A 22,802-nucleotide genomic window follows, 5' to 3' on the forward strand; every position below is an offset into this window, starting at 1 on the left:
TCATGTAAACATACACAGATTCACATTACATCAGAAATACACTAAGAAATACACTTTCATGGTTGTCAAGATGTTGCTTCAAACTATCATGAAGAGCTAGTTCATGACTTCAACATTTCACCTATGATGAAAGACGTAAAGAGAAAGAGGGAAGATAATAACTTCAGAACGATGCCTTATGAAACAGGTGCTGTCAAAAAAAAACATTACTCGTGGCCCAATTCAGGGGCCCCATCCCTCAGAGGCCCCACATATGGGCTCATTTTTTACAGGAAAGTGTGTCAGAAACACTGCACAGACACATACACACCACGCACAGGAAAAAAAGGGAATCACTCTCATGCCAATTTTATTTCCACAGGAAATATGAAGTATTTGAGAGTATAAGTATAATAACTACAAGTATAGAAGTTCATTTACATTTCATGTACAGTACAACAGTGTTTTATGTGAAACTGGTCAAGTTAAAGGACAGAAATGAACCACTGTGACACTGAGCCGCAGCTGTTCAGTCGTCACACTTCATGGATCCGTCTGCATGTTTTTTCCGTGACTGGATCCGTGCACATTTGGGACACTTCTTTTCCACAAAACAGTGTTTGTGAAAGCAGGCCTTGCACACTGTAAAGAGAGAGGCAGCATTTATTCAGTTGATCTTTCCTGTAGCTATTTGCACATCAAGGGAAGTGAGTATCAAAAAAAAAGAAGACACCAACTTGATTTATCTAAGTGACAGTTGTAACCTCAAATAAAATGTAGGATGTTTTATTTTCACACAGAACAAGTGGATTTCATCACAGAGTTCATTTCACAGCTTTGATAGAGACATTATTACAGCAACCAGTGACTCTTTTAACATATACATGGCATTTATGTATTGTATGAAGACAGACGTGAAACTTTTTTAAACTCTCGCTGCTGACTTGCAGAAAAGGGCCACAGGCTGGACTCGAACCTGTTCTTCTGTAGCAAACACTAAGCCCAAATGGCACAGACTCCACCAGTTGAGCCCCAAGACAAAATATCTCTCCTATTTTGTCTCTAAGCCCTAAGCCCCCGGTCAACATCCATACACGCTCAAGTCAAGGAGCTAGAAACTCCAACTCAGTGATGAGGCACTCGGCTGACCAGTGGTGGAAATATGATCAGTCAGTCAGTCAGTCGGTCATAGGGTTGGCCCTGCTGTTGCAGTCCAGCCAAAAAGTACTTATTTTATCCATGATTAAATGTTATTAGACTCTTTTATCCCCCACCTCCCACTGTACTATTAACTGACTTTGGTTAATGTCTGGAAGTACACCTGTTACCACTTGCCTCCATTTACGGCATCAATCTTATATCCCACACGTCTAATTTAGTTTAAAAGTAATCAGCATTTGTCAGTGTTCACCTGGACAGCGCCGACACATGTCGCTCTGAAAGGGGAAGATGACGTCTCTGTCTCGGCAGAACTCACAGATGAAACCTCGCGCCAGACAAAGCTGTGAAGGGAGTAAGAGAAATGGTCAGAGTACAGTTAATAATTTCTGCATTAATGATACACTGTGTGCATCTTCCAGGTTAAAGAAAGTTAATAATAATGCTTCAGACTGACCTCACAGTTTTCAACATGGCTGATGGCGGAGTGCAGCACTGCCCGGGCCTGTGCCAGGAGCTGACCCTTCTTCACCCTCAGCAGATCATCCATGGAGAAGAGGGGCGGCTGCTGGAAGAGCAGGTGAGCAGGAAGCTGCTCAAACTCAGTCATCACCCTGAGACACAAACACAGGACACAGTCACGTTAACATGAATAATATGAATACAATGTGAAAACAAGTGGCAAACAGTGAGGCTGCAAAATGAAGTCACCGCTCAAGAGCTAAAAGCTGCAGTTCCTCTAACGACCACTAGAGTCTGGCTCCAGCAGTGAGTCAGTCCCAGAGACTCCCATGTTCAAATGTCCAACTTTACAGCAGAAATAAATATGTTTATTTTTCTTGTATTTTCCATCTTTCCTCTTCTTTTTAACTCGTCATCATTTTTGATCAATAACTTGTGTAAACACAGTTGTGTATCCTACCAACAGATAAATCTTAGTCTTCTCAGTCTTATGGGAAAAATGTGGTTTCAGGTAATGATTCACATTTACCCCTACAATTTGATACTTTTCATCACTCGTGCCATAATAAATACTGCTCAGTAACAGCTTCTTTCAGATTATTTACCTGGCATAGGTTTTTGTCAGACGTAGCTGTGTGTTTTCTAAAACTGTCAAGGGATGGCACCAGGCAAAGATATTTTTAAATCCTACACTCAGTGTCTTTATTCAATTATAAGCAGAATATGAATTTGAATGTGGAAAAACCTGAGTTAAGTCAAGTTTGCTATTCTACTTATTTATAACATTGTCTGTAGTAAACAGTGATATTCAGCGTTCACAGAAGGTGAATAATGCGTCTACCTTGCAGATAATCTGCAGGCTTTCAGCAGCTTCATGATGCATAGCAGCTGCTCCTGCAGCTCCTGAGGAGGAGATGAAGAGGGGAAGGAAAGAAGCAAACAAAGAAGGAACAACGGAAAGTTAATAGAAATAGTGAAATAAGTTTTGAATTAATTAATTATTAATAAATATTTTACTGGGTCTTGACACAAGTTATTCACAACAAGTCAGTTGAGAGTTGAAACTTTTTCTAATGATCTGACATCATGAGCTTTCAGTCCTACTTTTGTCTTCATTTGTTTGTATTTCTTTTTGTTGTGTTTATGAGCCTGTTTCTCTAACCCAGGAAACAGCATTATCCCATTTTTTGTGATGAAAAATAAAAACCATTTTAGACATATAAGAATTAAAAGGTTCGACAAATGTCTGCAAAAAAGACAAAAATATAATAATATAATACATATAATACAGTCTAAAGGTAGATGTCCATGTGTTTGTGATTCTAAAGCAGGTCTAGGTTCTATATTAATACTGTGAAAGTATCAAAGCCTCAGTCCACAGAGAAATGCACACAGCCTGTATTCAGAAACTGAGCCTTAAAACCAGCCGTCAGGACTTCTGGAACTTTGTGATGTCACAACAAAGCAGTCACCGCCCTCAGCCATGCGTTTACCTGAAATCTACTATATTTATCTCCAGAGAGAAGCCTGAGAGAGGAGATGTAAAACTACACTGAGATGGTTTATGGTTCTTAAAACCACACATATATCTTCTGATGGAGATCAACACTTCACATAAAACACTGGAGAAGATAAAATATGGGACCTCTAACTCACCCTGAACTTGTCCAGCTCTTTCACTTTGCTGCAGAGCATCTTTCCAACGCAGCTCAGGTCAAACAGAGGCTGATGCCAAATTGAATCCAGCAGCTGTTTGGAGAATTCACTCACAGGGTATCTGCAATGTGGAGATCATCATTTGATCAGGAGTCAAAGTGCACGTGTGTCCATGTTCCCTCTCCTGCTGAGCGTTGTTGACTGTTCTCTTCAATGTTTGGTGAATCACATGTCAGAAAACTGTTTCCCAGAGCTGCAGGTCGCAGCTTCAGAAGTTTGAACTGCTGTGAACAGCAGTTCAAAATCCAAAGATGTTGGTTTTACAGTTACAGAGGAAAACACAAAACATTCTCATATCAATTAATCAGTTATCAGAACTGTCTCCAATTCATTTCCCATTGATGGACTAATGAATGACTTGACCAACGTTGGTAAAACCTGTTACTGAAATGTTTTTTTTTAAATATTTTATTCAAAGTTGTATTAACAATAGCACCACTGACTTCCGCAGTAGCAGCAGTATTAAAGTTTACCATGTATATTAAAAAAATGATATTAGAACTTATCAGTGACAGATATTAATGTTAGATATTAATGTTAGTGTTGGTGTTTTTTTTGTGTGTTTTTTTACCTGCCAAAATCCCAGCAGGACAGAACTCGACCAGGAATCACAGCCTCGGAGCCGCTGTGGCAGCAGTCACAGAAATACCTGCCAAGTCAGAGCAATTCATTAATTATTTTAAGTGCAAAATGTTGTATTCATTTAATATGTAGCTTCATGTCTTGATGAAGTCCAGAAGCTCTGCAGCTATAAGAAAACACTGTAAATGTCCCTCTGTGAATGTGCAGTTTTACCAAAATCCCTCTATTACAATATTTACCAGGAAGTTTTTAATATTGATATCAGCACATTATTCCACATACTTGCCAAGGTATTCACAGTAACGCAGTTTTTTGATGTACCCTGGTGACAGACAGAGAGATTTTATTAGTTTGTAGTTTGTCTGGTTACCGTGTGAACACATTAAGGACAGTTGACTGTTTTCTGAGTGATCCAATAAACACATAGTGGCATGGAGGCATGAAAAGGCTCAATTCTCAGTGTTGTCTTTACAAACCAGGACTTACTGGGCTCCACCTCCGTCCCACAGCCTGCACAAAGGAAGTGTTGTAAGGCCACTACTTCACTGCGTCTGGAGGAGGAAACAAACAGTCAGACGACTCTCTGCTGGTTTGTATTCAGAGTTCTTGGGTCGTGTCAGATGTGATGAAGACCTGAGTGTTGGCTGGACGGTGAAGATGATCTGGAAGCGAGGAGGTGCCCAGCTCAGGGATCCTCTCATCCTGGTCCTGAGTCTGATCTCCTCTGTCAGGCTGCCGCTGCTCACCGCTACACTTCCAGTACCTGGCAGCTTCCGACGACAGAGAGAGAGGGGAGAGAGTTTATGGACGGTGTCTCGTGGTGTCTCGCAGTGCAGCAGACAAAGAGGAGCCAGAAAACAAAGGTAGAAAAAATGACACACTGGTCTGAAGCATCCTGCTATCACTGTAACCATGTTAACACACATTTAGCATGTTAGCACATTGCATGAGTAAATTCAGTATTAATTTCACACTCATGCTCTTTCATGAACTGTTGGAGAAGTAGGAATTTTGACCCGTTGGTGGCTTCAGATGAAAAGTCAGGGACTCAAGAAAGTGAGGGTCGTCCTCTGGGGGCCGTGAATATTTGGAGTGAAGTAGCAGTCCATTACATTTTTGTGTGATACAAACTGACATTGCCATCCCAGACGCTATGATGTTAGAGGACATGGCAGTCAGGAGAGGAGTGTTAGATTCACTGCTGTTCAAGATTATGGATGTATTAAGAAAGCTGGCTACCACCCATAGACTGTAAATAAAGATGGGCGGAGCCTCTGTGACGTCACTCACAGGTTTCTGAAGCTCAGTGAGCTGCTCTGCCATCTCCATCTTGTCTGACTCCGCCCCTAACTCCCAGCTAATCCAAAAATGGTCAAAGAGGTGGGGCGTGTGAGAAGCCAAGACTTCGGTGCATGCCAAAGTGTGGGACGGCACTCACCCTCCTGCCACTCAAAGAGGCCACACCCATAATTCTCCATAACTTTAGTCCTTAATAAAATGTGAACAGATGAATTCTGTAAAATTCAGCCATATAGTTGTCATGAAGGAGGAAATTAGCTCTAAACCTAAATCAGTGATCAAAGCAAGAGTTTTCACAGGTGATGGCTGTCGTATGTGTTCTCACCTCCTGAAGTGAGCTACGGAGGCTTTGTCGTCCGCACCGAGGCTTGTGTGAAGGAAGCCAGCTCCTCCTGAACTCCAGCACCAGACGCTGAGCCAGCCACTCTGCACTGCATTATGGGAAACCACAGACTGACTCAGAAATCACACAATCAGAGCAAACACAAAGATTTGTGCTCTGGGTTTGTTTTTCTTACTTTGTGAGAGAATCTTTGGGTGTTAGTGCAGTGTCCACTCCACAGTCTGAAATTAAAACACACATTATACACAGAATGTGTACAATGTGCATTGTCAAAAGGTGCATAAGTGGAAATCTAATTGTTGATGCACTCAACCATTACCATGCACTTACACTAGCAACTATTTTATTAACAGAACATCATTTTACCTTCAAATCCACTGTCAGAGGAGAGGACAGAGAAGGTCTTCGGTTGATGCTCAGCCTCATCAGTCCCTGTGTCCTGCTCTTCTTCTTCATCCTGTGTGTGTTGGTTTGCGTGTACATAATAAGAGGAGTGTGTGCTTCTGTGTGATATCTCATCTGAATGTCTGCTCTTATCACTTTCCTGTTTGCAGCTCTGGGTGTGTCCTTCTGCTTCACCCCTCTGTGTATGCTCACGTGTAGGACTGTCCTCTGCAGAGCTTGTGTATCTGTGTGTGTACATTTTGCATTCCCTGTGCTGGTGTGTGTCCACTGTGGGATTCTGTCGCTCAGAGCTCAGAGTCCACTTTACGCTTTCCAGCACCTCCAGCACCATGTCCACCACAATGAAATGAGCATTTTCCTGCACACACAGTCATTCAAACAGAAACTGGTGAGACAGCTTGTTGTGATTATTATCAGAGTATTTAAAGCTCCATATTTTATCTTCTCCAGCATTTTATCTGAAGAGCTGATCTCCATCAGAAGATATATCTGTGGTTTTAAGAACCAAAAACCATCTCAGTGTAGTTTTACATCTCCTCTCTCAGGCTTCTCTCTGGAGCTCTAGTATCACAGGTCAGTCAGCCAATCAGAAGAGAGGATCTGTGCCTCTAATCAGAGGTCATGAACGTAAATGAGGTGAGGTCAAAGGCAGCAGCTCCACCCTGTGGCTGCTTCTAGTACAACAACAGCAGAACCTCACATCAATCTGTTCTAAGTTTCTGTCCACACATCTTTTGTTTTCATGTTTTTTTTTTTTATGTATTTTAGTCTTTTGTGTTGTTTAGTGTTTCATCATGTGGAGATGATAAATTGACAGTTTTCTGTGGACTGAGGCTTTGATACTTTCACAGTATTAATATAGAACCTAGACCTGCTTTATAATCACAAACACATGGACATCTACCTTTAGACTGTGTGGAGCTTTAAGCACCGGAGTCATTTTCATAGTTTCAGTATTGAGGGATGAATCTGGCTCCATTTTCTAATCTACATCTGATCTGATTCAAGGAGCCTTCTGAGCCTGGAGTTCATTTGAGTTGAACGTGTGCTAAAAGTTGGCAACACACCTTTTCCAGTTCACAACTGGTCTTGAAGATGCCATCAGAGAATTCTGGGACACCACTGTACCTCCTCTGTTTGCTGTGTGTGGCTGAGGTAGAGAGGCCCGACAAAACACACACACAAATACACATACATACAAAATCAATACTATGAAATACATTTTCCGACATTTTCAGTGCATTTTTCAAAAGGTGTTTAGGTTTATAAAGTGGTTTGGTGTTTTCCTTCATATTTGTAGTTGTGTAATAAGGTCTGAAGTTAAACGGTCATGGAGCAACTCAAAGGCTAAGGATGTTTGCTCCATGAGTTTTGTCATTAGAATTAGTGCTGTTTTACAGGGGGGCCTGGGAAGAGGCACTGCAGGGAGTGTGCATGGACACTTGTGGTGTCCATGCACACAGTAAACAGCACTGGTTACATGAAAGTTTATTGTATGTTTGCTTGCAGCAAGATATGCATTGAACAATGGCTTATTTAGGCAGGAATACATCCCACCTCTGGATGGACCCCTCTAGTTTCTGTACCAGTCTGTAAACATGTTTCTTTCTGCTGTAAAGTTGGACATTTGAACATGGGAGTCTCTGGGACTGACTCACTGCTGGAGCCAGACTCTAGTGGTCGTTAGAGGAACTGCAGCTTTGCTGGGTTTGTAAAAGAAATTGGGACAGTTTTTTCTACAACATTAACCACAAGCTGGGAAAAGACACTCCAAGTGTATTACAACTTGGAGTACAATAACATGGAAAATATCTAAAATAACTTGACAGTATATGTTTACACATATGATAGTCCTTAGAATTATAGTTAATTCATAATATGTATATGATAGTGACATTTTAGTAAAGACTTCAACACAGGATCATTCAGCTGTGATGACAACATTTCCAGACCTTAAACCTGACCACGCTTTTTCTCAAACTATAACCAAGTTCCTAAAAATGAAACTGCCAAATCAGAATATGGGTTGTTTTTGGTTGTCATTATTTTTACTACCTGGCGTGTGAGGGGCATCACAGCTGGTGAGGCCCTGCCCTCTGTGCTCCTCAGCCAATCCCAGTTGTCCACTGAAGGGTAGGTGGAACAGAGAGATCAGGAAATGGTTCAGATTTGACGAGACTGAGACGCAGCGCTGCTTCTTTTCCTCCTGGAGCCGGGGTGAGCGGTGACTCGGTCTGCACCCCAGATCCTCCATACTGGCGACTGTCGGGCATCCACGCTGATCCTGAGACAGTGACCCAGAGGCAGTGGATGTGGAGTCCAACCTGGAAGACGCAATGTTTTACTTCAGTAAATACACAGATATGGAGGTGATGACAGTTTAAATGGCAGGTTTTACCTCCTTAAATCAGTTCCTTCAGTTTGTACCTTTTGGCCTGTTACCAAGGGCTCTCCCGCTTTCTGTCCCCGGTGGTTTTGGTGACATGTGTCAGTGCCATTAATCTGTGTCATCGTGTATTTTTTTGTATTGATGTATTTGTTATTGCTGACTGTCTGTCAGGGACATTAAAACTTTACTGTCAGTTGGTTTGTAAACAGCAGCTGAAATATCAGTTGAGGAATTTAAAGTTCAATGACTCTGCACGTCATTTGACTAAAGTTTTACAGTAGTCTTCAGCTGAAAAGTAAAAGTTAGTTGAAGTGCCAGTTGATGTGTAAAGGCTGAAAACAGTTCAAATGTAATTTGAAGCAAACTGAAGTGTCAATTGAAGAGTTAGTGATGACACATCTTGAATAAAAAACAGAGTAAATAGAATTAATTACACATTAAATTATAGTTAATACATAATATGTAAAAGCCAGTGTGTAAATTTCAATGAGGAGATAACAGGTGATAACTGATATGAATAATTTGATCAGATTGACCGTTTCACAGGCCGTGTGGCCATGTGAAAAGTGAAAATGGCTAACACTGAAAGCAACAGAAACTGCATTGTGTATGTAAAGTATTTTGGTCTATTAAAAAACTAAGAAAGCTTCTTTATGTTATGTCTCACTTCCTTTTTCCTCGACCACACATCTTTCAGGGCATTAAGACAGAAAGTCAAGTTAAAGGGGAAGTCAGTTGACCACAGTAACATGTAAGCACCTAAATCTGGACATTCATTGCACACAGGTCACTGGGTGCAGATATTACATATATATAGACTGTAGACATTCACATTACATAATATAATTTTAACAGCAAAATAAGCTGCGTTTAAATCCGGTCAGTAAAACCAAACATGTGTAGGCTTTAAAAATCCCTCACTGTGGTTCCACCCAGTGGTGACATGAAGGCTCCACCAGTCCTCATGGTCCCATCAGCACCCGCTTCACCTCCGAATATTCAAATAGATGCTTTAATCACATTCAAGTTCTAGACATAACTCAAGCATCCATACTGTTGCTATGGTAACCTGAAGTTTAATGAAGTCCCTTTATTTACCTCAACTGTTATTATTATTATTATTATTATTATTATTATTATTATTATTATTATTATTATTATTATTATTATTATTGTTGTTGTTGTTGCTTTTGTTGTTGGAGCAGTAGTATAAAGAGTAGATACATATATTTATATTATAGTAATATTAATTACTGCATTATATGACTTCCATCACTAAATTATATTAATATATTAGTAATAATATAATAATATATTATATAATATATTATTCATCTTTTATTTTTTGTATTAAATGCTCTATCATGGTATTCTATATTTTCTATAAACATTTCATAGTATTATTATTGTATAATGTGTGTGTATTATAGTATATTATCATGTATATACTGGTATTATGTAACATAACATAACAGTGAACAAGTACAATTATTTTCCATTGACTGGTGCATTGATCAGCAGATCTGGCACATGTGTTCAAGGGTTATGTGTTATTACTAAATGATAATAAACTTAATTTAAATAGTACTTTTCAAAGAATAAATTTTCTAAAAGCTTCACAGACATTAAACAAACGCTGCAATTATAATGTAGGGAATAGAGACAAAAGACAATGAAATAAAAATTTAATGAAAAGCTTTTTTTTATAAAAAGGAGTTTTTAAAAGAGGACATTGAGGCAGCTTGTCTTATTCTCAACAGGAACTTATCCCACAAATGCTCCACCGCCCTCTGTCTCCAGCCTTGCCTTGGCTCAAGTCCTTGTCCAAGCACCATTACCCCTGTTTTATATTTATCATTTAACATTAAAATATAGTTTGTATTTAACATGAACAGTTGCTTGGCATCCATGACCTTATATCAGCAATATGTTGTGTGTCCTGTTTACTGAGTCTGAGCACAAAGTTCACTTCCAGCTGCTCATTATTCTCGATGCAACAGCCACTAATGAAATAGAAGTTACCTTGAAGGATCAGATGTGGCAGTTTCTCCTCCGTGCCAGGAGACGGGCCTGTGCTGTCTGGAAATGACCGGACTGCTCCTGGGGAGGAGGAACCTTTCGACCTCTGGACGCAGAAGAGACAGGGCCTCCTTGCTCCTGTTTTCACCCTGTGGGGGTCTCAAGTTCCTATTTCTGACTCCCTCACTGTCAGCATCCTCACCCTCATCAGTGGTTTTGTCAGTGTCAGTGCTGGAGCGTGGGTTTAACTGGGAGGCATGTGGCGGTACGAAGGCCTTGTTTTCTGTCCTCTCTGTGGAAGCTGTCTGTGGAAGTTGACGGGAAATTGTGGTTTCTCCTGCACAGGTTTCTGGTGGCGACAGAAGGAGGAGTGGGATCGATCCTGAACCTGCTGACTCATGGTTTGGGTGAGAACATTGTTCTGGAGAGGTTTACAGGAAGAAAGAGGCGGGAGACAGAGAGGGACAACGTACACTTTACAAATATATATTTCAAATGAACATCATTACATCAACATTATTACTGAGGGATGAGAGGGTTTCTTATTCTTGTCAGAATTTGAAAGTTGTTTTGGTGTTTGAACCAGAAATATCCCAGTCAGAAGCAGAAACAGGGTTAGCATGCTTCCAGATATTTCAAATTAAAAGCCTACCAAGAAAGGGCAGTACTTCACAGGAATGAATTAGTGAATGAAAGATAGTGTTTGTGTTTGAGGGGAGAAACTGGTGAGTATAATATGACGCTGTTGTACTGATGGATTTAGTGCTGTAGAAATTAACTATGTACTCAGTACTCATTAAGATGGAGGAAGGGTTGAATTTGCATTAACAGTGAATTAAAAGAGATGACGTCTTACTAAAGACAAGAAAATAAAGTATATACAGAGGAGGTGAGAAAAAGAGAGGCTCAGATCCTCTCCTCTGATTGGCTGACTGACCTGTTGTTACTAGAGCTCCAGAGAGAAGCCTGAGAGAGGAGATGTAAAACTACACTGAGATGGTTTTTGGTTCTTAAAACCACAGATATATCTTCTGATGGAGATCAACACTTCAGATAAAACACTGCAGAAGTTAAAACATTGAGCTTTAAGGGTGAGTGTGAAGTATGAATGATAACAGTCCTTAATTTGTGAAGGTGCTTCAGAGCTCCGTTAACCTCACTTTGACAGAGTGCTGGATCTCACCTGTAACTGTCAGAGCTGAGGTGACAGATGTTGGTGACTCTGTGGGTGAGTCCACGCACCAGCTGACATATCTGGACCTGCAGACAGAGGAGGACATGCCCCTGCAGGTTCCCATCTGTAGAAGAGGAGAGACAACGTTTCCCAATGAAAGCAGCTTTGGTGCAAACTTCCTGGTGCAACAGTTGCTTCCTGAGTGGTGAGTAAACAGCTTTTAGCTGTGGCAGTGAGTGAGGATTTTACCCACTCAAAGAACACAGAATAATCCAGAATAATTAAACGCACTCATCTGCAGGTAGTTCATCAGGACCAACATGTTTTTGCCTGTTGGTTAAGTTTGATGACAAGCATTTCATCCTTTCTTTCTGTTTGGGGACGTGTATAGGAGGTTTTATCACTGCTGCTGTAATTCCTCCTGATTAAGATCAAACTTTAAGGCCATGGTTCCAGAGTTGAGGGGGCCTGACTGTAAACTTCTGCTTTAGTTAACCTCAACCTGGGACACCAGCCTGCTTGGGGATTTCTGGCTGTACTCTTGAAACCTTCCAATGAAACCTCCTCTAAAACACAACACAAAGAGATCGTAACATTGTCCTGTTAGATGTAGTCTAATTTAGAAGCTGCCATCATTTGTTTTAAATAAACCTAAAAGCTTCAGATGTGTCGGTTAATAGAATCTTTAACACTTCTATAAACCGGATTATACAACACTGACCTCCTTTTACTATCCATTGGAGCTCCAGCCCTTTCTATCCTCTCATGATATATAATAAAAAAATGTAATGTGTGACTTAAGGACTCAAGTGTTGGTATTGAAACTGCCAACAAGTGAAAGTGGGTTTAACATGTTAATATAAACTTACTGATCTGCACTTCAAGAGGTTGATTCACAGAAAACACCCAGCAGAGCTTCCTGTGCGAGTGCAGAAGTTGTTTCTGATTGTACGTGATAACATATTGAAAGGCTAAGATGTTTCTGATTGTAGTAAAAGCAAAGTACACTGGACCAGAGGGCAGAGCCGAGCAGCACTGAACAAGGCACACACAGAAATCAAAAATAAATCAAATGACTCACCGTCTTATAAAGCCCTGAACTGTGAAGCAATGAGGAAACCTGTCAGGAGCTGGAGGCACTGAAACATGTCTTCATCCACCAAATACTGACACACAGAAAGGAAGAGGCGGCTGGTTATCAGAACTTCCTGTATTTAACAGTGGTTTTTGCTTTCTGTGGCTGAGCAGTCAGCAGCTCCTGAGAACAGAAAGGACTGATACTGCAGAGACCCCTGACCTTTCCTCAAATCACTTACTGTCCTAACAACTGTCCTAATGTGTGTTATTATTATTATTATTATTATTATTATAGTATCATATAGTATCATTCTCCAATAATTGTAATGTTTTAGTTCCTCTTCTTCTTCTAGCTTTATTGAAGGGAAGTTTGCATGAACCCAGGATTTTATGTTTTGGTTCCACAGCAGGAGTTACACGTTGTAAAAGTTATATTGGTGCATCTTCCGCAGTGTACCAGTAAAGCTTGATTCAGCAGAAATATTTACCATAAAGCATCTCTGGCCGGCAGAAGGCTGTCACAACAGCTGTCAGCTGCTGGAGAAGAAAGAGGAAGTTTTACACAGTCAAAGTATCAGTGGGTTTGATTTACCTCCATGTTTGTAGGAGAAAAAGTAGAAGCAGCTCAGATTCAGTACTTCTGAAACATGGTATTCTGCCATAAATCAATCACACACACACATACACACTGCATGGACACCAGAAGGCAGTAAATGAGGACTTTTGTCTGCAACAAGCACAAACTTCTCTCCCTACAGAGCTGAATCTGGGCCTGCTTCCTGCTTCTATTTCAAACTCTCAACCTTTATTGAATATGTCATTTTTGGCTTGTGTGGAATTATTTCTTTTCAAATCAATAACTTTATCAATGTAAGTATGGCATCATGGTAATGTGAACGAAAATTGGACTGAGGTTATAAAACTGAAAAAGACAAATCTTATTATTGCAGCCACATTTTATATCTACATTTCAAAATTTCAATTATATTTCAGCCTTTTATTTATATATTTCAACCTCAATACTTTTTTCACTGTTGACAAAAATGTGTGTGTGGCACCAAGATTTGAACACTGTATAGTATGAAAAAATATAATCTGGTAAGATTTGCAATCATCTTTACTCAGTTTGATCAGATGCTTCCTTAATGTACCATGACATTTGTATACCTTAGCATACAATGATATTTTTAACTTACTGTAATAATACATTTTTATGACTTTCTGTGCCATGACATTTTTATTCCTTATTATGCTGACATTTTATATGACTTACTATATTATGATAATTTATTATGTTTCTTTGTATAATATGACATTTTTTATCCCTTATTATACTATGACAATTTTATGATTTATTACACTATGACATTTTTATACCCTAGTATCGTGAGAAATTTTTATGAATTAGTATACTATGACATTTTTACGACCTACTATACAATGGTATTTTTACACGTTAATATAATATGACATTTATATACCTTATTATAGTATGACATGTTTATGACTTAGTATATATTACATATCTCACTATACTATGGCAGTAAAATACAACTAAGCTTTAATATGCATAAAAAATGTTTCCTTTTTCATTTGAGTAAAACATGAGTTGAACCAAATAATTATTGGCTAACAGACTTACAGATGAATCCTGATCCATGTTCTTACTGGTTCTTTATCAAATCATACATCAAAGGTTGCAGCCAGTAGAATCCATTCTTCAAAGCCTTCACTGTGCAAAATACCACTTGCCCAGATATTTCAACCTATGACCCATATGAAATCTGGACTAAACATGCTCCGATCACGGCATTGCAAGATGTCATATCAAAAAGTCTCCAGCTGTGATCCAGATTCGTGCAAGAAGAAAAAGGATATCTCTGGATTCTTGGAGTTTTGGCGCAGTGATTGGAGATTATAATATATCTACTCCAAATCAGTATCACTGTCAGCATCTCTTACCTTTTGCTCTGGTGCTTGAATGGCAGCTGTATTGGTTTGTGAATAACTAGTTAAACTACATCTACCAAACAAACACAAGAAAACCAAGAGTAGCACCAGTACAATAAGAGTGATCAAGAAAATAATTAATAATTAATAAATAATTAATAGAGCTGGACCCCCCAAGACCAAAATACAAGCTAAATCCATGATTAACTTGCCTCATTAATACCTTTTACTTGGTGCTGCTTGTTTAGGCAAAGGGTTTTCTCCTCACAACAATGTCCTTGTTTTTTTCTTCATCACTTCATTTGGAGCACAATGCAAAAAAAATGTATCAGAGTTGGTTCAGAGTTGGTTTGGAGAACATGAGAGCACGTGTGCTTGTATTCTTGGTCTCCTCGATCCCCTTGCACTGTCCCCTGCTCCAATCCACCTGGCAGAGGGAAGAGGATCAACCCCCCAATCAGCTGCCATCGCTTTTCATCTCCTTGTGAGCACCTGGATCTGTGGTTCCACTCTGCTTGACCTTTGACCTTCATGGCTGTTGTGGTTGTCAGCATCACCTGGAATGGTCCTTTCCCCAAGGAGACAGAAATATCAATGTAGCAAGGCATCAATAACCTGGATATTAACTAACAAAATTATCAATAACCTGGACATTAACAAACAAAATGATCAATAACCCGGATATTAACATACCAGCACACAGTTTAAATGACGCTCACACATTAACTGATTGGTCCACCACCCTGTCAATCGACATACAATGAGCCTGGTCCTAATGAACAACTGCTGGTTGTAAACCCTCTTTGTGTGTTGTTATGGTGATAAAAGCAACATGTGAACAACTTTTATTTGTGTCCGATTCTTCTAATGAGAAATGAGGCTCGACAAAGTTCACTAAATAGTTGCCTGTTACTTATTGGTGATGATGCTTTAGTGAACTATTGTCATTGTAGGTGTTTGACCCTTGACCCTGTGATGAGGCATATATACCTGCAATTCATAACATTTTTATGCCTCCACACCAGCAACAGCCAGGGCCTGAGCCATCATGTTTTCAGGTTGTTCTCATGAACGTGATACCTCTGCACTGCCTTGGATGCCAAAGACGAACTTATTAGTCTTTTGTGGTCAGAGGTCAAAGGTCAATGTGACATCACAAAGCATGTTTCTGGCTAGAACTCGTGAATTCATACACTAATTATGATACAATTTAACTCGATGACGGTAAGGATAAAATGAAGTGGTCTAAGGCATCATAATGTTCCATAAAAACACTTCTGGCCATTATTCAATGCTGTAACTCAGGAAGGAGAGATTGAGACCAAAAACCATGAGGTGGTAATTCTAGTTTTTTTCAGGTGAAGATTCAGGACTAAATTCTACATATTTATATAATCCATCATAAATCTGGAATGACTTAGTCACGTGTTATTAATCTTCGTTTTCAGAGTCTTGGTTACTCAGAAAAAAAAACAAAACATTTTTCCAAAAAAGTTTCACACATACATGTAAACTTATTGCTCTATATTTAAATTTTCTGTGAATTTCAAATGTGAAAAATGTTCTTTTGCAGCAGGAAACTGGTCCTCACATCAAAAAGAATCAAAGAGCAGACGCTGACTTTAAGCCAGGATGAACAGGTCTGACTTTGGCGTCTACATTTTATTTAAAAATCGACCAAGTGAAGTTATTTTAGGTGCAACATTTGGGCATTTTCACTCTGTGGGTGAAGTGATTCAACAAAAAGTGTTTGTTTTGACAGATGAGGTCTTTATGATAAAGTGATGAGAAATACAGTACAGTATATACAGTATTCACAGCAGTTAAGGCGACATTAAAGGGACATTTCATGCATGTAAATTTGAGCTGCTGTACAACAAATTACACAAAAGGTTCACAAAGAGTTACAAAAGGGTATGTTACATCAAAATCTCCACAAACCTGAAAAGAAGTCACATAAAAATAAATTTGCTCCCAGTCAGAAAAGTACAAAAATGTGAGTACAGGTCATTTCTGGACAGTATATACTGTATATACAAAAGAAGAGACATAAAAAAACAACACTGCTTTGTGCTCAGCAGGCTTTTCACTGCACATTTACACAATTTACATCAGCATCACATTTGTCAAAGTTTAAACTCTCTGTGGTCTCATTTCAGGTTTCATTAAAGGTGATTTAAGATTTTCTCAGTTGCCAAAACAAAGACATAAATACAGAAGTTTAAAGTGCAGATTCTGTCGGGGGGAAGCAGCCAGTTTGGTTTTATTGCTTTTCCCAAAAACATGATGATGATGATGTGATTTTTTCAGACGTGTGGATTAGAGTGGAATCTATGATCGTATGAAGAGATGCAGGTACAGATTACAGACCAGCAAAGCAAATCATCTTCCTTATTTCTCTTTCAGTTAAATTTACAGACATCCATATTTTCTCTGTTTCAGACATCGTCATCTAATCCTGATGTTGTTGCTATTTCATTAAAGTGGGTTTTGGCTGATTTCAGCAGGCATTCAACGTTCAATTAAAATGATTTATTATCAAGGATGTAAGAAATAATTCTATCTTACAGATTTTACCTAAGAGGAAAAATAATACTGTGAACAGATATTAAAGGAAGTTGTTAGTTTTGCTATTGCTACATAGCTAGCGTTAGCATTAACAGCTGTTTATTTACCATTCAGGCCAAAACTTCAGCCATCACTGCATTTACAGTGCAACAGGTTATAAACCGTCCTCTGAGCAGCTATGTCGTCAGAGCAGCAGCAACGCTACAGTGATGATATCAGAAAATGATGGGACAAGCTGACTGGGCTGGAGCTAGCTGGTCGTAACGTTTCTTTTAGACTGGTGAGTAAACAGCTGTTAAATCTAACGTTGGCTCTGTAGCAACAGCTAGCCTACAAAGAGCTGCTTTAACAGCTGATGTGTATATAAAACAACATTTGTGTTATTATTTCTCCAAACTGTCCATAGTGTTGAAATACATTCATTTTAATATCCATGCGAGACTGAGATTGATTATCTATATTATTGAGCAAGTGATTATGAAGCCTTAAAGTAGAGTGTTTGATGGTGAAATATACAGTACATGAAGAAATAGTGAAATACACAACTCACTGCTTTTTCCAATATCAATTCAACAACAGGAAATCCTTGTGATCAATAACAACTACACAGGCATAGAACATTTAAACAGCTTTATCACAAGAGAGAAAGGTAATTGTTCTGGCAACTGTGAAATCCAGTGGAAGCATTTTTCTTTTTCTTTTTACTGCTCAATCTTTAAGTAGCTCAAGCTTTGGATACCAAGCTGCACCTTCTGAACAGAAAAACAAACTCTGACATCGCTCACTCATACCAGCCTGCTGGTTCACCAGTGTCGCACACTTAATGTGCTCCCATCCAGAGGAACACAACAAGATCCCAGACCTGCTAACGCGTTTTAAAGGGGCAGTACGTAAATCTGTGACAAAACCTAAATCAGTGTCAGCACACGCTGTCCGCTCACTGTGCGACTCTTCACCACCAACCTTTAGCTGTTTGAAAGGTCATGCACACATTCTTTATTTCACCTAACCTGTTCAAATATCTTAACTGTTCTTCATACTAACAATCCAGTTTCCTGGACAAATCTGGACCAAAGTCCTTAATCTGATGACACTGATTTCACAAAACTGTTGGAGACTTTTCTCAGTTTTCTGGCACTTCAGAGACAAAAGACATCAAGAAAATAATCAGCAGATTAACCAATAATGGAAATAATTGTTAGTCGCAGCACTGCACTGAAGGAGTAGTAATGGACATGGACTTGTTAGCATCACTAAGCTAATACAGCTAAAAAAAAAGGTCAAAGTAAAGATAAACTGAATGAGACCGAGACCCTGCAAGCTGATGTCGTCCCTGGTCGACCATCCTACAGCCAAACTGGGAAAACATGCAGCTCACTGCATATAAAATCAGTCCATCTGCACATCAAAATCAGTTTCCTTACAAAGCCATTCAAAGTTTTGAATTTTATTTATAAAATCTTAACTCTTGTCTGTTGGCTGCTGTGGGCTGTAATGTCAGGTATCACTGCTGCTGCTACAGGAGCTGGAAGATCATCAGCTCATAATGGACAGGGCGAGATTTTAGCAAAGACTTCATTCTTCTAATCCTGCTTATCTGAGTCAAGGTTGCAGTAATTTCATTGATTATATGAGTAGGAGTTATTGCTACTCCTGTGATGTGCTGAAACAAATGTGATGTGAAAGTAAGGAATCAGCGATGATGATACTGAATGATCATCAGTGTGTGTATGGTAGAGAAGTGCTGCATGAATGTGTGTGTGAACGGGTGAATGTGGCTTCCATTGTAAAAGGCTTTGAGTGGAGGATAACACTAGGAAAGCTCTATGTATCAGAGCAGTCCATTTACATAACAACATCTGGACAAGTCTGAAATGTATCCTGCAGAGACAGAGCTCTGTCAGTCAGGTGTGGTGGCCCCGCCTCCGTTCACAGTTGTGTCTGTGGTTGTTTGGCACATGATACTGTCAGTGACATCACAGCTGCAGAGGCCTGTGATTTGCTCCAGCAGAGGTCGATAAAGGTCAAGAATTAGTTACTGCCCCTTTAAAGTCTTGGTTTGGTCCAAGTCTGCATTGCCACAAAATTCAAAAGGACAACTGGCAACTCCCTTGTTCACACACACACACACACACACACACACACACACACACACACACACACACACACACACACACACAGTTGATGTAGCAGGCTGTGAAATGAAGCATCAACAGAGCAGTAAACCCAAACCTGCCCTGAGTCACAGAGTCTCACACAGCAACAGCTCCGGTCGGACCCTCGGGGATTTGGACGCTCGTTCGTTAGACACAGTTTAATGACACAGACACAGACAGTAATCTGACTGCCTGCTTCTATGTTTTTAAGTCTCATAGTGTTTAAAGAGTTTTTAAGAAATCACATGGGTCTGTTAGAGCCGGAGGTGTGGCTACCTGAGATGTCGTCCTCAAAGACCCTGCACCCGCCTCCTCCTGAAATCTGAAACTCACATACACACCTCTGATATTTATCAAATGTCTCGCAGTACAGAAGCTGACAGAGGATCAATGCTAACACATCTGCAGCATCTCTACTCACACTATCATTCATTCATCGTTACCACAGAGACCGCAGGATTCAGGTCAATGATATGACTCACTGGTGACACAAAGCAACAACAGACTGCTTCACTTATCATCATTTCATTACAGCACGTTGTACTTGCTGAGCTGAGGATGACTGTATCACACAAAACATCAACTAAGTCCACAACTTAACAGCAGCAAATCCCAAGTCAAGTTAAAACCTCATCCAATCGAGTCTGTTCCCAAGAACAAGTTGTGTAAAGTGATGTCCTCAAGTGATGTCACCTAAGTCAGCGTGGGTTGGGTCCAAACATCAACAGTGAAGCGCTAGAAGCTGCAGTTCCTCTAACGACCACTAGAGTCTGGCTCCCGCAGTGAGTCAGTCCCCAGAGACTCCCATGTTCAAATGTCCAACTTTACAGCAGAAAGAAACATGTTTACAGCCTGGTACAGAAACTGTTCTGGTCTCTAGAGATCATTTCCTCCTTCATGACACCTGTACGGCTGAATTTTATAAAACTCACGTTAGCTCCATTTTTAAAATTTATTTATTAACTCCATTATTTTTTTACTCTTTTTTATTATCCTGTAGCTCCAACACTACCTTCAGCCTAAGTTTACACCCAGCTGCTGCAGCAGGCTGCTGAGCTTTAACTGAAGCTCACAGACACGAGAGGCTGATGACATTTATGTCTCACTAACTCAGTAAACCTGCTGATTTATATTTTGCCCTTGTTTCGTGACTTTTTTTCATCTTGGCACTTTAGCAAACACTACATCCAAAGTGAACGCAACTGCTGCAGGAGTTTCAGCAACAAAGCCCCAAGAGCGTCTTCAGGCCCGTTTTCCCTCTGTCAACACTGGTTAGCAAAGAGTGTGAGAGGCTGCAGAGTGCGAACAGACCCAGGACCAGTCTCAGACTCATCAGAGAGGCTTGATAAACACAGATTAGTGTCCCCACAGCACAGACTCAGACCTGGTTCAGGGACATGCAGAGAGCTCCACACAAAGTCATAGTCAAACATTTATAAAACATACACAATGATACCTAAAATATATTAGGGAAAAATATTTTTGGGATGTGTATAACAACCCAAACGCCTTATTTCAGCTTCACTTTATATTATAAATATCTTTATGTTTAAATACAAATTGTGGTTAAAGTTGTCTCCCTCTATGTTAAGACTTTTGGTTTTATTCTCTTCAGGGAACTGAGAGCATCATGATAAATATTCACCCAGCAACACGCCACCTGAAACCTCAGTAGGTAAAAATCAATAATCTGGTTTGTAAAATCACTGAAGAGTTTTTGCAGAGGCTGAATGATAGAAAGAGGTGAAGGTATGAAGTTGGGGCTGCTGCAGCTAAATGGTTCAAATTGAATGCTGGTAAAGTTTAAGAGCTACACCGAGCACTAATCCAGATTTGTGGAACAAATTTTTATATATCTGCTTAGATTTTTGCATGACAGAGTTTTAGGGCCACGTTTATGAACAGAAACATGAAAGACCTTTTTTTTTTTTTAAGAAAAATATGTAATATTATGACAAAAAATGTAAAAAATGTTATAGTATCATTTTAGTTTAATTTTTATGACAAAAACCATGAATTAAGTAATTTATTTTTTTTAAGTCATTGTTTTTTAGAATAAAGTCAAAAATTTTACAGGAATAAAACCAAATCCTGTAACATTAATACTTTTATTGTCGAATTATTAAAGTAAAATTCCAACTTTCTCATAATTTTCACTCTTTTTCCTCATATAATTATGAATAAAAGCCCCATCTTACAGCCAGCTACTTGCTAGTTTCAGACCAAGCAGCTAAATTTTCCCACAGATTCATAATGAACCAAAAATGTAGACCATTACTGGTCTTGACTGGGTTCACTGGTCTTGACTGGTCTCACTGGTCAGTCACAACATGTGATCAAGTCACCACAAACAGAATCTAACTCTGCTCCATTATAATAACAGCGCGTCTGTCTCTTAAAGGGAATGGGAGACTGCGCTCTGAATGGTTTATTTCATGATTAATGAAGAGACAGAGTACGACCCTGTTGAACCAGGCTCCAGGTGCAGTGACCATTTATTCTGCTGTTAAAATAGAAAAGTGACATGGACACAACCTAAATGCATTTGCTTTAAACCAGGTGGTCTGGACTGTTAGAACTGAGCCCTATATCTCAAAATATTGCATTTCTTTCTTAAAATTATGACACTGTCTCATAAAATTAATTTGTTTCCCCAAAATTGCTACTTGATTCTTACTGTCCTCCTAAATGATTTTGATGTAATTCTTGAAGTGAAAGATTTTTCCTGTCCTGCGTCACAGTGGCCCTGATACTGTGTCATCACTTTTTGGTACAAACCAGTGTATGAGTTTTTCAAACAAGAAAAAAATAAAATGAAACAAAAGTGGAGTTGTATTCATGCCCTTCAGTTTGTATCTGTTTGTGGGTTTGATGGGTTGATTTTCACTCACACCCACTGAAACTGATATAAAACACATCATTTACCAACAACCAGTCAAACACTGGTCAGTTTCGGCTCCTCTGTCTCTCTGACTCTATCTGTGGACTAAATTCTTAATCAGTTCCCTCTTGTGATTTAGTAAATAAATCCACTTCTGACCATTTAGTTCCCTTAACACCATTTTGCATCTTTAAATAGAATGAAACACTCTGTTACTGAGAGGGATGCAGAATGAGCACAGAGGCGTGTTGTAGCGTCCGGCGTGTCAATCCAGGTGTGCGTCTGTTGTACGTGTCAGTCAGAGGAAGCTCCGCCCGTCTCTGCTGCTCACGTGAGGAGGGGGTGTTTGGAGGAGGCCTCATCCACCAGGGCCTGCACCGTGATGCTCACCTTCACCAGGCCTTTCTCCTCCAGGATGTGGTGAGGGAGACACAGTTTGTCCTGGGACAGAGGGAAGGAGGGACGGAGGAGAAAACAACAGGGCAGAGAGGGAGGAGAGGAAAGGAGGAGCAGAAGTAGAAGAAGAAAAAACAAGACAGTGGCCGAGCAGGATTTAGTCTCAATGCTTAGAAATGCTCAGGTGCCCTGACTTTACAATGTGTGAAAACTTCTACTGCCTCATCCTCACTGTCATACTCAGTGCA

At 39.7% G+C, this 22,802-nt stretch overlaps 2 protein-coding genes across 3 annotated transcripts in view; both read right to left on the minus strand.

Annotated features, from left to right (window-relative positions):
• Positions 1-331: 331 nt before the first annotated feature.
• On the minus strand, positions 332-12,703 carry rubcnl (rubicon like autophagy enhancer). The gene is made up of 17 exons (XM_071472659.1): positions 12,608-12,703; positions 11,536-11,650; positions 10,356-10,773; positions 8,000-8,268; positions 7,012-7,094; positions 5,906-6,302; positions 5,715-5,760; positions 5,522-5,627; positions 4,531-4,667; positions 4,384-4,448; positions 4,180-4,219; positions 3,887-3,964; positions 3,256-3,376; positions 2,441-2,502; positions 1,595-1,751; positions 1,391-1,481; positions 332-621 (listed from the first exon to the last, which is right to left on the minus strand). Exons 2-17 carry the CDS (start codon positions 11,648-11,650, stop codon positions 509-511), a joined length of 2,298 nt encoding a protein of 765 aa, XP_071328760.1. The 5' UTR covers positions 12,608-12,703; the 3' UTR covers positions 332-508.
• Positions 12,704-16,302: 3,599 nt separating this feature from the next.
• lrch1 (leucine-rich repeats and calponin homology (CH) domain containing 1) overlaps positions 16,303-22,802 on the minus strand; it is a 72,761-nt gene continuing 66,261 nt past the window's right edge. For both annotated transcript variants that reach the window (XM_071472487.1, XM_071472486.1), the window contains one exon: positions 16,303-22,599. In XM_071472487.1, the coding sequence (XP_071328588.1) occupies positions 22,486-22,599 (114 nt within the window). In that variant the 3' untranslated portion in view covers positions 16,303-22,485. The remainder of the gene's footprint in view (positions 22,600-22,802) is intronic.

The sequence above is a fragment of the Trachinotus anak genome, unplaced genomic scaffold, assembly GCF_046630095.1.
Source record: "Trachinotus anak isolate AG129_WGS33_773 ecotype Australia unplaced genomic scaffold, CSIRO_AGI_Tana_v1 ptg000039l, whole genome shotgun sequence".
Taxonomy (NCBI): domain Eukaryota; kingdom Metazoa; phylum Chordata; class Actinopteri; order Carangiformes; family Carangidae; genus Trachinotus; species Trachinotus anak.

What these genes read in the sequence shown, in the direction of transcription:
- rubcnl (XM_071472659.1), bottom strand. Translation starts at nt 11,650, where the DNA reads ATGGGAACCTGCAGGGGCATGTCCTCCTCTGTCTGCAGGTCCAGATAT. An exon ending in CTCTGACAGTGGATTTGAAG is followed by an intron (nt 5,761 to 5,905) that starts GTAAAATGATGT and finishes TTTTAATTTCAG; the next exon opens with ACTGTGGAGTGGACACTGCA. An exon ending in TCCTGCTGGGATTTTGGCAG is followed by an intron (nt 3,377 to 3,886) that starts GTAAAAAAACAC and finishes TCCACATTGCAG; the next exon opens with ATACCCTGTGAGTGAATTCT.